The sequence below is a fragment of the Pseudorca crassidens genome, chromosome 16 (assembly GCF_039906515.1).
Source record: "Pseudorca crassidens isolate mPseCra1 chromosome 16, mPseCra1.hap1, whole genome shotgun sequence".
Classification (NCBI taxonomy): Eukaryota; Metazoa; Chordata; class Mammalia; order Artiodactyla; family Delphinidae; genus Pseudorca; species Pseudorca crassidens.
In genome coordinates, this window is record NC_090311.1 from 46,146,725 (window position 1) to 46,159,641 (window position 12,917).

At 43.5% G+C, this 12,917-nt stretch overlaps 1 protein-coding gene across 2 annotated transcripts in view; it reads left to right on the forward strand.

Moving 5' to 3' along the window:
* Positions 1-246: 246 nt before the first annotated feature.
* Positions 247-12,917, forward strand: part of ERCC6 (ERCC excision repair 6, chromatin remodeling factor) — a 76,201-nt gene continuing 63,530 nt past the window's right edge. Inside the window, exons 1-4 of one of the 2 annotated variants that reach the window (XM_067710206.1) lie at positions 247-390; positions 5,412-5,847; positions 7,772-7,892; positions 9,790-9,901. In XM_067710206.1, the coding sequence (XP_067566307.1) occupies positions 5,426-5,847; positions 7,772-7,892; positions 9,790-9,901 (655 nt within the window). In that variant the 5' untranslated portion in view covers positions 247-390; positions 5,412-5,425. The remainder of the gene's footprint in view (positions 391-5,411; positions 5,848-7,771; positions 7,893-9,789; positions 9,902-12,917) is intronic. The other variant, XM_067710207.1, reaches the window with a different exon arrangement.

The window sequence follows — 12,917 nt, forward strand, 5'->3', positions numbered from 1 at the left end:
CTCTCTCTCTTTTTCTGGAAACATCTTTTAATTCTTATAACCGCCTTACTACAGAGGCATTTTTCACCACGAGTGAAGCGCTGCTCACAAGCCACAGGTCAGCAGCCTAGGCCATTTTCGTACCCGGTGCACAGGTAGAAAGGCGGGGCTGCATTCTTCGCTCAAACCACGTGGTCTCGCCCGCAGTTCAAAATAAACCCTGGAGCCGGCGCATGCGCCATAGGCCCCACACGCGCAAGCCCGTCCGGTCATTGTTGGGGGCGGTGCTTGGGCGGTGCTTACGGCGGGCAGAAGACGCACGCGCCGCGCCCGGTCCCAGACTCAGTTGCAAGGCTGTTCGCGAAGGCGGCTGCTTCTACGTTTCTATACGGCTGGCCGTGCGGCCCTGCGGTGAGTGTTCCGGCAGCTGAGTTGAACGTCGGGCGGGAGATGTCTGGGGCCCGCTCGGGGTGTCCAGGCGGCCGGGAAGGAGCCCATCCGCGCGGGGGGCCGGGAGGCGGCCCTCTGGCCGGGCGATAGCCTAATGCGCCAGCCCACCTGCGGCCGGAAGTGACGCTGCGGGGCGCTCACCTGGGGGGGCCGGGGGTTGTCCCAGCTTCTGGTTCCGCCGCGGGCAGGCGAGCCGGCATGTAAGCATCAACTTCTCGGTTTTGTGTTCGGCCCCCGCGCGCAGGGGCAGCCCGGCCCTGTTTGGTCTCGATTAAAACACTGTTATTTGAAAGAGAGAATCGAGGTAAGTAGAAGTCAGGCACTTTAGGCATTGATACAGTAAAGTGGGAGTATGTGAAGGAGGATTGAGCAGTCCGCATATAAGTTCCGTAACAGAAAGATTTCCCACGTAGCATCCATCTTCAGTGCTGTCTCCCTGTTCCAAGCTTCTGTCACTTGTCACCCGTACGTGTCCCAACATGTCCATGTTGCACTGTTTCCTCCAATCCATTATCTGTACAGTAGTCCAGCTGGTCTTTTACAAACATAAATTGGGTCATGCCATTGTCACCCTGTTTAAAACTCTTCGAAGTCACTCCATTACACTTGGAGAAAAATCCAAGTTCATGTTTCCTCAGGCCCTTTGTGTTTCCTCAGGGCCCTTGCCTGCCCTTCCGTCTTCACTTCTGCCCATTCCCCTCCCCAGCTCTGCATGCATTCAACCAAACCTCCCAACCAGAATCCAGCTCATCCCACAGAAGCCCCAGTGCTTAAAGAAAGACAATGAAGATATTGTTTTCTCAGATGATTGAGCCTTGCAGAGTGTTAGAAGATATTTTGTAGAATTTACACAATAAATGGAGTCTTTATCAGCTCCTTTAACTGTTATTCATGTAAAATAAAATAAAAGATTTCTCACAATGCAGGCTTCTTCCATTTTTCCAACCGCACCAGCTCTTTCCAGCCTTAGGAATTAGACATGCTGTTTCTTTGCAAAATGTTCACTTTTGGCCTGTTAACTCCTATTCATCCTTCAGATGCTGGTTCAACTATAACTTTATCAGAGAGACCTCCCTGACCTCACACCTACCTCTGCAATGTCAATTAGGCTCCTCTGTTATTTTGTCATAAAGAATCCTGTACTTTCTTCTTAAGGCAGTTAACCACGGTTACATTTGTGTGTGTGTATAATTTATGTATAAATACATACTTATACGTAAATATGTATATGTATATATAAAATTCTTAAAATATGTGTCATCTGCAAGAGCCTCTAAGCTCAATGGGGACGGAAACTAGTTAACCGAGTGCATTGCCTGGTGTAATTGACTTTCAATAAATGTTTTTAAAAACTATATTTATTTATTTGGCTGAGCTGGCATGCGGGCTCTTAGTTGCGGCATGCAGGTTCTAGTTCCCTGACCAGGGATCGAACCCCGGCCCCCTGCATTGGGAGCGTGGAGTCTTAACCACTGGACCACCAGGGAAGTCACTCAATAAATATTTATTGAATGTCATATAATTTATTTCACTTTGGAAACTCCTTACGTTCTGAGGAGAGCTTCCTTGTTTTCATCTCTTATTCCCAGGAGACTTGACCTTTGGTCCATTCTCCAAGTGGCTTCTTGACTGCTTCCTTATTTCTTTTTTCCCTTTTCCCTTCCCTTCCCTTTCTCCCTCCTTCCCTCCCTCTTCCAGTCCCTTCTGGCTTGTTTTTTAAAAATCTACCCAGCTTGGACCCCAAGGTCAATTACTCAGCATCTTTACCCCATCCTGTGATTACTTTATTATTCCAGTGATCTCCCTGCCGTGGCCTATCCTTAAGGGGATAAGGCCTCTGTTTCCTTCTCTACTCACTTCTTATCCCACTGCAGTCTGGCTTTGTCCCCTTTGCTCCACTAAGGTTTCTTTTACTAAGGTAACTAGCGACCTACTTTCCAAATCCGCTGGACCCTTTCTGGTTTCCTTTGGAACTTGCCCTATTATTTTCCATTTTTAACCATTCCCTCTTACTCTTTTTCTGTTATTAGAAGTTTTCTCCAAACATTATTATTTTAACCTTTTCTTTGTACTACAATGTTATTACTTAATATTTTGATGGATTTAATGTCTTTTTTTAACCTGAAAAGGAAATCTTTATATACATACAAATAAGAACAATGAAAACAGAATTGTTAAATTCCAGCTAGTGTGAAGACTCTGAGCCAGAATCCTGCTGTCTCTGTTGAAAATGATAGAGTGCCAGTCTTATCCTTTCTCCTGAAAATAATCAGAATGGCCCCAAATGGAGGAACTTCCTTACTCTGCTGTTCTCTTTTAACCTTTTCAGTGTTAGCCTTTTCTTACCCTCTGAAAGGATCTTTGGTACCTGTCACGGCCTTGGGATCCCTGGGGCTGTTTACTCTGCCAGTGCATCCACATCTTGTCCAGATTTTCTCTAGAGCCTAGATTTGCATTTCTGCCTGCGTGCCAGCTGGACACGTTACTGCCAGCTCTCCCTGCTTCCCATCTGCTGCTTTTCTGATTCATATTTTTGTGACTGAATTCATGAGTGACTCAGTTGTCCAGACCGGACTTGTTATTTTAGATTCCTCTCTGAACCTTCCTTTCAGCGTGTATGAACACCTCCTGTATATCAGATCCTGGGTCACATGTTCAAATCTCAGTTTGTATGTGTTTTTTGAACTCCAGACCCAGTGCACTGTCCTTTCCTCTATGCCCACCTGGCCTCTTTTTTTCTCAGAAAGAGAAAAACAGATATCGTATATTAACGCATATATGTGGAACCTAGAAAAATGGTACAGATGAATTGGTTTGCAGGGCAGAAATTAAGACACAGATGTAGAGAACAAACGTATGGACACCAAGGGTGGAAAATGGCGGGTGGTGGTGATGGTGTGATGAATTGGGAGATTGGGATTGACATATATACACTAATATGTATAAAATGGATAACTAATAAGAACCTGCTGTATAAAAAATAAAATTCAAAAATTCAAAAAAAATGAATTTACAGAAAAAAATATATATGCCCTTGGTCACAGGGAAACAGAAGGAAAAAAGGGAAATAGATTCAATATCTTTACTGTTAGAAAAATATCTCAGTGTATATTCCAAACTGATTTGCTCTAAATACTGTAGGTAATGTTAATTTTGAAGACTACATTGATCAAAGAGTTTCATTTGAATGAAAGAATTTATTAAGTTCCTAAGATAACATTCAAAAGTTAATTATTTTTTTGGTCTGCGTTGGGTCTTGCTGCATGCGGGCTTTCTCTAGTTGCGGCGAGCGGGGGTTACTCTTCGTTGTGGTGCGTGGGCTTCTCATTGGGGTGGCTTCTCTTGTTTTGGAGCATGGGCTCTAGGCACACAGGCTTCAGTAGTTGTGGCATGCGGGCTCACTAGTTGTGGCTCGCGGGCTCTAGAGCGCAGGCTCAGTAGTTGTGGCGCATGGGCTTAGTTGCTCCGCGGCATGTGGGATCTTCCTGGACCAGGGCTCGAACCCATGTCCCCTGCATTGACAGGCGGATTCTTAACCACTGTGCCACCAGGGAAGTCCCCCACCTGGGCTCTTGCCTGTGCCTCTTTTACAGACCTGCCCCTCTGTGTTGTTACTGGCATGCTTCTCCTCCACTAGTGAGCGAGCTGCTTAGGGCAGGATGACACTTAAGTTCCTGGCATCTTTGTATCCTAGTGCTTGGCCACTGGGATCATTTTATTTAATGAGGAATGAGTGGGGCTTGTTGGGGAATTTGTCATCATTTCATTGAAATAAAGTTTTAGTGCTGAAAGAAACCTTAGTTTATTCACTGTTAAAAGAAAAGCTGTCACTTTTTTTTAATGTATATAAAAGTATTTATTCGATGGAGTTATACAGGCAATATAGTGAACACATTTTCTTTCAAGGAGTTCTTGATTTCTTGGAGTAAAATGTGAGAGTTCCCCTTTATTCCTACCTGTTCCTTCTGCTTCCCCCTCCCAGTTGTCACAGGTTTAGTTTGTATCCCCAGATCATTTTGAATGCATTCCATACACACAGGTGTGGATACACATTGTTTTCCAATATAAATGTCTTCATACGATGTGACTTTTTTCGTCTTACTTGGCTTTTATATCACTAACATTGAAAATACTTAATGACTTTTAAAAACTATTTTAAAACATGCTACAATAAATATCCTTATGTATATGTGAGTATTTCTCTGGAATAAGTGCCTAGTAATGTGAATTTTAAATCTTGACAGATATTGCTAAATTGCCTTCCAAAAGAATTTTACAAACTTATGTTCCCACCGGCATTATGTGAAAGTGGAGTTTTCTTGCCTCTCCTGGATATTATCAGTCATCATGTTTTTGCCAGCCTGATGGTGAGAAATGATATCATGCATTGAAATGGAGTTATTTTTGAGAATATTTTAATTAATCTTCCTCAGATTCTGATTTGAGTGGTGCTGTTTATTACCTCTTGTTCAGAGTTCCTGTTTTTTGGAGTTCAACCTGAAAGTTTTTAGTGTTAGATTTGTAGAGAATCTCTCTCAAGTCACTAAATCTATACTTTACAGTTGATCTTGCCACTATAATGTAGGTCACTTGTGCCGTAATGCAGTGAAGAGGCTGACTTGGAAAGCAGCAGTGAAATGACTTCAGTTGATTTGGAGAAGACTCTGTGGGCATCATTCAGGATGCTGGCTGCCAGCTTTCTTAGCTGGCTACCCCAGTGTCGTTTGTTGGTGATACTGCATTTTTTCTTCTTTTTTTTTGTTTTTCTGGTTAATTTTTCTCAATTATCAGCACTCAAGAAGATCTATAGCTTGTGCCCGTTTAAGAAAAATACTTGGGAACTTAAATTTATGTATAATTGGAGGATTATTTCTTGATTTTTTTAGAAATTGGTCTGCTTTCGTTATAAGATATTTACGAAACTATATAAATATCAATTCTATATAACTGAAGGGCTGACTGAAAAATTGTTTTCCTTTTAGATAGTCTGTAGAGGATGCCAAATGAGAGGATCCCCCACTCAAGTCAAACTCAGGAGCAAGACTGTTCACAGAGTCAGGATATCAGTGAGAGTGCAGAGGGGACAGTCAAGCAGGAGAACGATGGCGACGTGGAGCTGGGGGAGAGCCTCCCCTCTTGTTCCCCTGCTAATAGACCCTCCACTTCCGCCAAGGGGTATCCCTCGGAACTTCCGAGGAGAGGGCCAGCCCTGCTGCACATCAACAGACATCAGATCCAGGCGGTGGAGCCCAGTGCCCAGGCCCTGGAGCTGCAGGGTTTGGGTGTGGACGTCTATGACCAGGACGTGCTGGAGCAAGGGGTGCTTCAGCAGGTGGACAGCGCCATTCATGAGGCCAGCCGTGTGGCCCAGCTTGCTGACGCAGAGAAGGAGTATCAGTCAGTGTTGGACGACCTCATGTGAGTGGACCACCTTCTCTCTGATTATAGAGTTTGTGTTTACATATGACGGAGAGATTCAGACAATAGCTGTGGTAGTCCAGAAATTTAGGAGATTTATAGAACCTTTAATTGGAGGATGGGGTCAGTAAGGGTGGTCCTTGACCTTGTGTCTAAACCCCAGCCCTTTCGCTCAGAAGCTCTGTACACAGTAGTTAGGTGCTCAGTTCAGTTCACAGCAGCTTGTTACACATGATGTCCTGGAGAGAAGCACTGTTCTAAGTGCCCCAGATTTTGCAAGCTTGTGCACAGAACGGTTCTCAGGAGAAGCGTTCCTAAAGTTCTGATATGTCCTACTCCAGATACCAGGAACATATCCGCCCCCCCCCCACCTCCCCATCCTATAATTTCTTTCCAGTTTCCTGTGCCTAAACCTAGGGCCAGTCTTTTGGTACCTTTTCAGATTTGCATTTCTAGAAACAGTGAGAAACAACTCCCTGCTTTTTCTTTCTTCTGTTGTAATTTTGACTCTATAAAGAAAGCTGAAGTCCCATAGAGACTTCACTTGTGCTTTAGAGGAGAAACAGACCTGGGCCGTGTTGCGCACAGCACGCTGGTGGGGAAGGGGGTGCCCTGGACCTGGGTTGGAAGACGGGGCAGAGGATTGAGTTGAGCTCGCTCTCCGTTGCCAGTCTGCCCTCCTTGGCCAGTGTTCTTGGCTGTGTCAGGGAAACAGGAAGGGGAAGGGGAGGACTGGGTGGAGGGATGGTGTGGTCTCAGGTGGGAGCAGCTGGGGGAGGGGGAGGGAGGCACATAGAGCTTTTGGCTACCCTGGGCGGGGGGGGGGTGGGGGGTGGGGGGTGGGGGGGGGCGCTGTGGTACAGGCAGCTGTTGGCACTTAAAGGGCATGTTTTCTGCTAACAGTTTTCTGGTGTGTTCTTTGGGCCTCTTGAGCAGCAGGTGTTCTCCAATAGTTGTAGCCTGACCTTCAGGTGTGAGGACCTCGATGCCGTGTAATGAACACACCTTTTACATTCGACCTGGGAAATGTATCCACTGCTTGCAGAGGTGACAGAGCAGGGTGCTGCAGAGTCACCTAACACTAGAGGCCGCCTAACACTAGACAGATGGTGACACGTACTGAGACTGCCAGTAACTTGCATTGATAACATCTTTTCTCCTGAAATCCACAAAGGGTACAAACAGCAAATTACACAAGTGTTGAGATTGAATTTGTGTTTTGAAACTTGGGAGTTACAATTCTATGATGTCTATTTTAGGAGCAATGTATTATAAACTGATTCTTTTTCTTTGCACTACAAAGTGTAAAACGACAGCAAATAAGTCTTCTAGTCATGCAAAAGAAAAATATTGTCACAGTTGCCTGACCTATATAAGAAGATGTTTAAATATTTTTAGTACTTTTCCAAGCTTCGGGAGACTTCCATAATGGCCTTTAAACACGGATGTATGAGTTGTTGGTAATGGGGTACGCTGTGCGTATTTGGGGCAGGGAGTATATGGGAAATCTTCACCTTCCTCTCAGTTTTGCTGTGAACCTAAAACTGCTCTAAAAAATTAACTCTCAAAAAAAAAGTGTATGCATTTTTTCATATAAAGGGACAGCTTATTGCCTGTTGGTTTTGCACAGTCTCTTGAATAGAGTAGACCCTTAAAATGCTTGTAGAATGAATGAATCTGCTTGCAAATGGGAATGAACTGATTAAAATTGGCCAGATTAGAGAAAATCATGAGCAGTCATCTTAGACTCCTAATAACCCTTCAAATTCTATTACTGGCCAAAAAGAATATGTATTCTGATTTAGTTGCTTTTGTCTTTTAGTTAATAAGAAGTAAAAGGGACATGTTTTTAGCATTTCTCTCCATGTTATTCTATAAAAGATGTTACCAGAGTGGAAAATGGACATTTTATCTTCTTTTTCAGGTCATGTACGACATCCCTAAGGCAAATCAATAAAATTATTGAACAACTTAGCCCTCAAGCTGACACCAACAAAGACATCAACAGGAAACTAGATTCTGTAAAACGACAGAAGTATAACAAGGTGACTCCAAATAACACACTAAGTTGCATTTTTGCAAAAGTCATTATTTAGGCTCATTTAATATTTGGGAAGTAGCTATTCTGAAAAGTACTGGTAAATGTGAAGCAAATTTATAACAGAAACTTTTGAGTTCCTTTTATACGTTTAATTTTTTTGGCTGTTTCCCTTTAACATCCTCTGCTTAAAGAGTGTTTCTAAAAATACGCATATGTGCGCATACGTACGTAACTGAGAAGAAGTTCCTCTTTTGGCTTTGCGTGCCTCCTCACTCGGGTACTTCATAGTCTCCCTGCCGCGCCACTTTCTTTCCCCAGCTTAAGTTCTTTGGCATGCGGGCCTCTCACGCCGTCTCCTTGTCTTGCGTGGACTTGCTCTTTTTCCTGCTCAGCTCCTGCTTGCACTGACTGTCTGCAGACGTTTCCCATCGACCCAGCCCTCGCCCCTCACACACTCGTGATCACTGTTCTGAGAGGCTGGCCTTCGGTGTTCAGTCATCACCCAGCCACACTGACCGGGTCTGCACTTAGGGTTGGAGGACTTAAGGGTAGGGAATGTCTGTCACTTATGACATTGTTTTTATGAGGTTTGAAACATTTTTTAGAATTGATGTACACTTCATGACAATATATTGCAGGAGGTAGAAATGACTAGTTTTGATCATTTTATTGCCGCCATCCTAAGTGATTAGCAGATGGCCTTGTGCTTGCAGTGGATTCAGTGCAGTGAGTAGAGTCCCCACAGCTCTTATTCAGGCTCTACTTGTGGGGTGTGGTTAACCTTGGTTCCTCCTTTTGCTCTCCACTCACCGGTTCATGATCTTCTCCACACTGTCTCTCTCACTTAACTCCACAGCAGCAGCCCAAAGGTCAGAGCTCACAGTGGCTTGAGGCACCAGGGGTCTCCCCAAAGCAGAGAGGAGACCGCCTGGCTTCTCGTGGAGCATGTGAATAGTGGGCTTCTGGTGGGCTGGGGTTTCGAAGAGCAGAGAGGACCAGTCTTAGGCCCCTTTAGGTACCGGTCTAACTTGGTTATATATTCCTGTCTCTCTTTAGCAGCTTTTTGCTGTTTAGAGAGAGACTATTCAGAGAGAGGCTGTTTTGTATGAGAGTTTGCTGAGAGAAAAACTGTGAGATACAGTAAAAGGAATTACAAGTCATTACAACATGGTGTTTATAATCAGGATGTCCCCTTGCTCCACACTCATGTTTGGCGTTCAAGCATTCTTGACCTTGGGAGAAAGAACCACCTACCACAGGCCTAGTTAATTAGGGAATCCCTAGGAATGGCCGCATATCCAAGCTCTGGTGATGTAGAGGGAGACAAGACAAAGGGGGGCCCGGGGAGGACAGAGTAAAAGGGTATATCAAAATAGATTTTCCCTTTAAAATTTTGTGATTGGGTAGGATACTATAAAGGACAGTCATAAATATGGTAGATTATCAAAGGTGACTGACTTTTTCAACTGTTTGAACATTTGTGTTTGTTTCTTATCCCTACAGCCTATTGACCTCATAGCCCATTGGCTGCTAAGGTCAGAAACAGAGAAATTCAGTGATTTACCCCGTGTGTAATGAGGAAACCATGTAGAGCAGTTCCACCTCCCAAGTCGGTGGAGAGTCAGTGCAGTGAACTTAGCTGCTCAGGCAGGTAGAGAGCCGTGCCGCCCAGTCAGGAGAGCGGGTGGGGACACGGATGCTGCCCGATGGACATGCTTTGAGGGCTTCCTGCTAGAAAAGTGGCAGTTATTCAAATAAGGTTTTCTGTAGTAATAGTTGTATTTGGTAATTGTTTTATTTTGCTCTTGATTAAAGTTTTTAAAATTTTGCAATGCTGTCGTTTGTATTTAACATTTAATCACTTCATTGCTGTTTTTTGTATTCAATATCTACCCATTAAGGAACAACAACTGAAGAAGATCACAGCAAAACAAAAACGTCTCCAGGCTATCCTTGGGGGAGCAGAGGTAAAAGTTGAACTAGATCATGCCAGTCTGGAGGAGGAGGATGCAGGTGAGGATACTGGGGACGGTGTCTCTGTTCTCGAATTGATGCCTGATGCCTCTCGTCAGTGGAGGGTGTCCCTTCAGTTCTGGCCTGGGTGTTGGGAAAAATACATTTGTTTACTTAGTGACAAAAGAGACACAGGAAAATTTTATTCTCCACACCTGTAGAAACAAATCTATTTTAAGTCTTATGGGGTTTCAGAGAAAGAAAGTAAATTTTTAACTCAGTCTAATGGAGGCTCCTGGTGTGCATTTAGTATTACGTCTAATAAATTAGAAATCTTAACATTCTTTTCTATTGATTTTGTAGACACCTAACATCTTGATTGAATTACGTTTTGTTGCCCAAGCATCACCCATGAACATTCCTAGAATTGCTTTTAAATATCTTTTGGGGACGTATCTGGCAGGCTTTCCAAGCATCAGTTCTGTTGTTCAGGAAGGGGCATCTTAATTCAGGTTATTTAATCCATGGCCATGATTTTGTTTATAACACTGACCTGGATGGGCATCTTTTGGGAAGCCTTTTGGGAAGATGCATAAACTCTGAAACGAAGTATCTTTGTAGTCAGTGTGTGTGCATGTGTGTTTAGAAATTGTTGGTAGCTGTTCAGTTATTTACTAGTTGAAGTATCGATTTAAACCCTTCAGGCAGATATTTTCTACTAATTCCAGAAGTCTATTCAGTAAGACAAGAGAATTGTGAGAATTGAGGCATTGGAAAAAAATAACTATGAGATGTGCTATTAACGTCTCGCAGAATCCATTGGGCCTATGAGGAGTGCTTTCTGCTGCTGAAATGCCATATTTCTCATTGGTAAAAAAAACGATTGTCCTGGTCTGGCTGACTAGAACTCGCTGCTGCCTTTTGCTACCTGTTATTTGTTTGGTAAAACTTGGCCCAGGATTAATTGTTACTTCCCCCATCCAAAAGCTCCACTTGGCCTGTCTGTAGCAGCTGATACTTCCCTGCCTTCCAAGATCCATGTCTCTCTTCTGGTTTTCCTTTTAGCCTTCTGACCATTCCTGTTTAGTTTTTTTTTGACCGGCTTTTCTAGGCTTATCTTAAATGTTGATTATTCTCAGAATTTCTTGCTGAGCCCTCTTCTTCTTTTTTATAAATTTATTTATTTATGGCTGCATTGAGTCTTCATTGTGGTGCGCGGGCTTCTCATTGCGGTGGCTCCTCCTGTCGCGGAGCACGGGCTGTAGGGCGCGCGGGCTTCAGTAGTTGTGGCGCACGGGCTTAGTTGCTCCGCAGCATGTGGGATCTTCCTGGACCAGGGATCGAACCCGTGTCCCTTGCATTGGCAGGCAGATTCTTAACCACTGCGCCACCAGGGAAGTCCTGAGCTGCCTTCTTCTTATACTGCCTCTCCCCAAATAATCTCATCCATTACCTATGGCTTTTGTGGCCACCTAGGTTCTAGTATCTTATAAATCTGTAGACCTGTGGCCTTTTGCCCTTTTCCTGAACTCCTGGTTCCTATTATCCCTCTCCAGTGGGGCTCCAGCTAACACTTCAGACTCCTGGTCTCCCTTATAACCCTTCCTCCTCCATCCCTTCTGGGATACCTTCCTTCTCCGTGGTGCTCTATGCTCTGTTTGGTGGGGCAGGAGAACAGAGTGTCTAGGCTTTGTGTACCCCAGCTCTGTATCGCCCAGGTATAGACCTTGGCTACATTCTTTAACCTTTCCAAGTCTGCTTTGAGATGGGCATAAGCATAGTAGACCTTCATTTCTTTGCTCACATGCTTGCCTGAGGTTTCCTTTCCCCTGGTCTCCACATAGCGATCCGTTTCCTAATTGTTGTGAGGATTATCTGATTAAAGAATCCTTTCCTGGAATTAGGTGGGATAAACTTTGCAGCAGTTGGCTTTGCTCCTCTGATCTGGGATGAGATGAGTTGCTTGCTATCACCTTTCCTGTTCAGCATTGTACCTGGATAGTGTAGTAATGTAAGAAGAGAAATAAAACCATCATTATTTACAGCATATGTTATTGGTCATATCAAAAATCTGAAAGGATCAATGGGCAGTCTGTTGGAATTACCATGTGAATTTAGCAGTGTCACTGGATACAAGGTCAATATATAAAAATCAGTCATATTTCTACATACGAGCAAAAGCAAAAAATAAAATTTAATAAAGATGGCAATTACGATCAAAATCAAATACCTGGAAATAACTCTTAGTAAAAAAAGGTAGTTTTCTTCAGCGCTCTCTACATTAAAAACTACAAAATGTCATTGAAAAATTAAAGAAGGCAAATAAATGGGGAGATACACCATGGTCATAGATTGGAAGATACAGTTCTGTCCACTTGTAGTTTCAGTGCAACCCCAATATAAATTACAGGGAGTTTTTTGAGGGAGAGGGTATAGAGTAGGAAGAGTAGGCTGAGGGTGGGTGGCACTAACAACCTGATTCTAAAATTTATATAAACATGCATTGGGTCAAGAATGGCCAAGGCAATCTTGAAGAAGAACAAAATACCCAGACTTATTACTAACCTATAGTAATTAAGACACAGTAGTGGCATAAGGATAGACAAATACACCAATGGGACAGAGTAGAGGGTCCAGCAAACAGACCCACCCATGTGTGGTCACTTGATTTATGACAGATGTGGCAGTACAGTGCTGTGGAGAAGAATCGTCTTTTCACTAAGTGTGCTGGGTTATTCCACATGAAGATAAAGTGAATATTGGCCCATTATACAGTACACAGAAATAAATTCCAAATGGATTGTAGATTTCACCGTTAAGGATAAAACAAAGCTTTTAGCATATAACAGAGGAAAACATTTTCATGATCTTGGGGCAAAGATTTAACAAGGCACAAAAACAAGGCTCACTGTAAAGGAAAAGATTTGATGAATGAACTATGTTACAACTAAGATCTTATGTCGCTGAAAGATAGCATTTAAGAGAGTGAAAAGGCAAGCTGCAGAATGGGAAAAGATGTTTGCAATATCTGTATCAGTCCAGGGACTTGAGTCCAGAACGTATGAAGAGCTCCTAG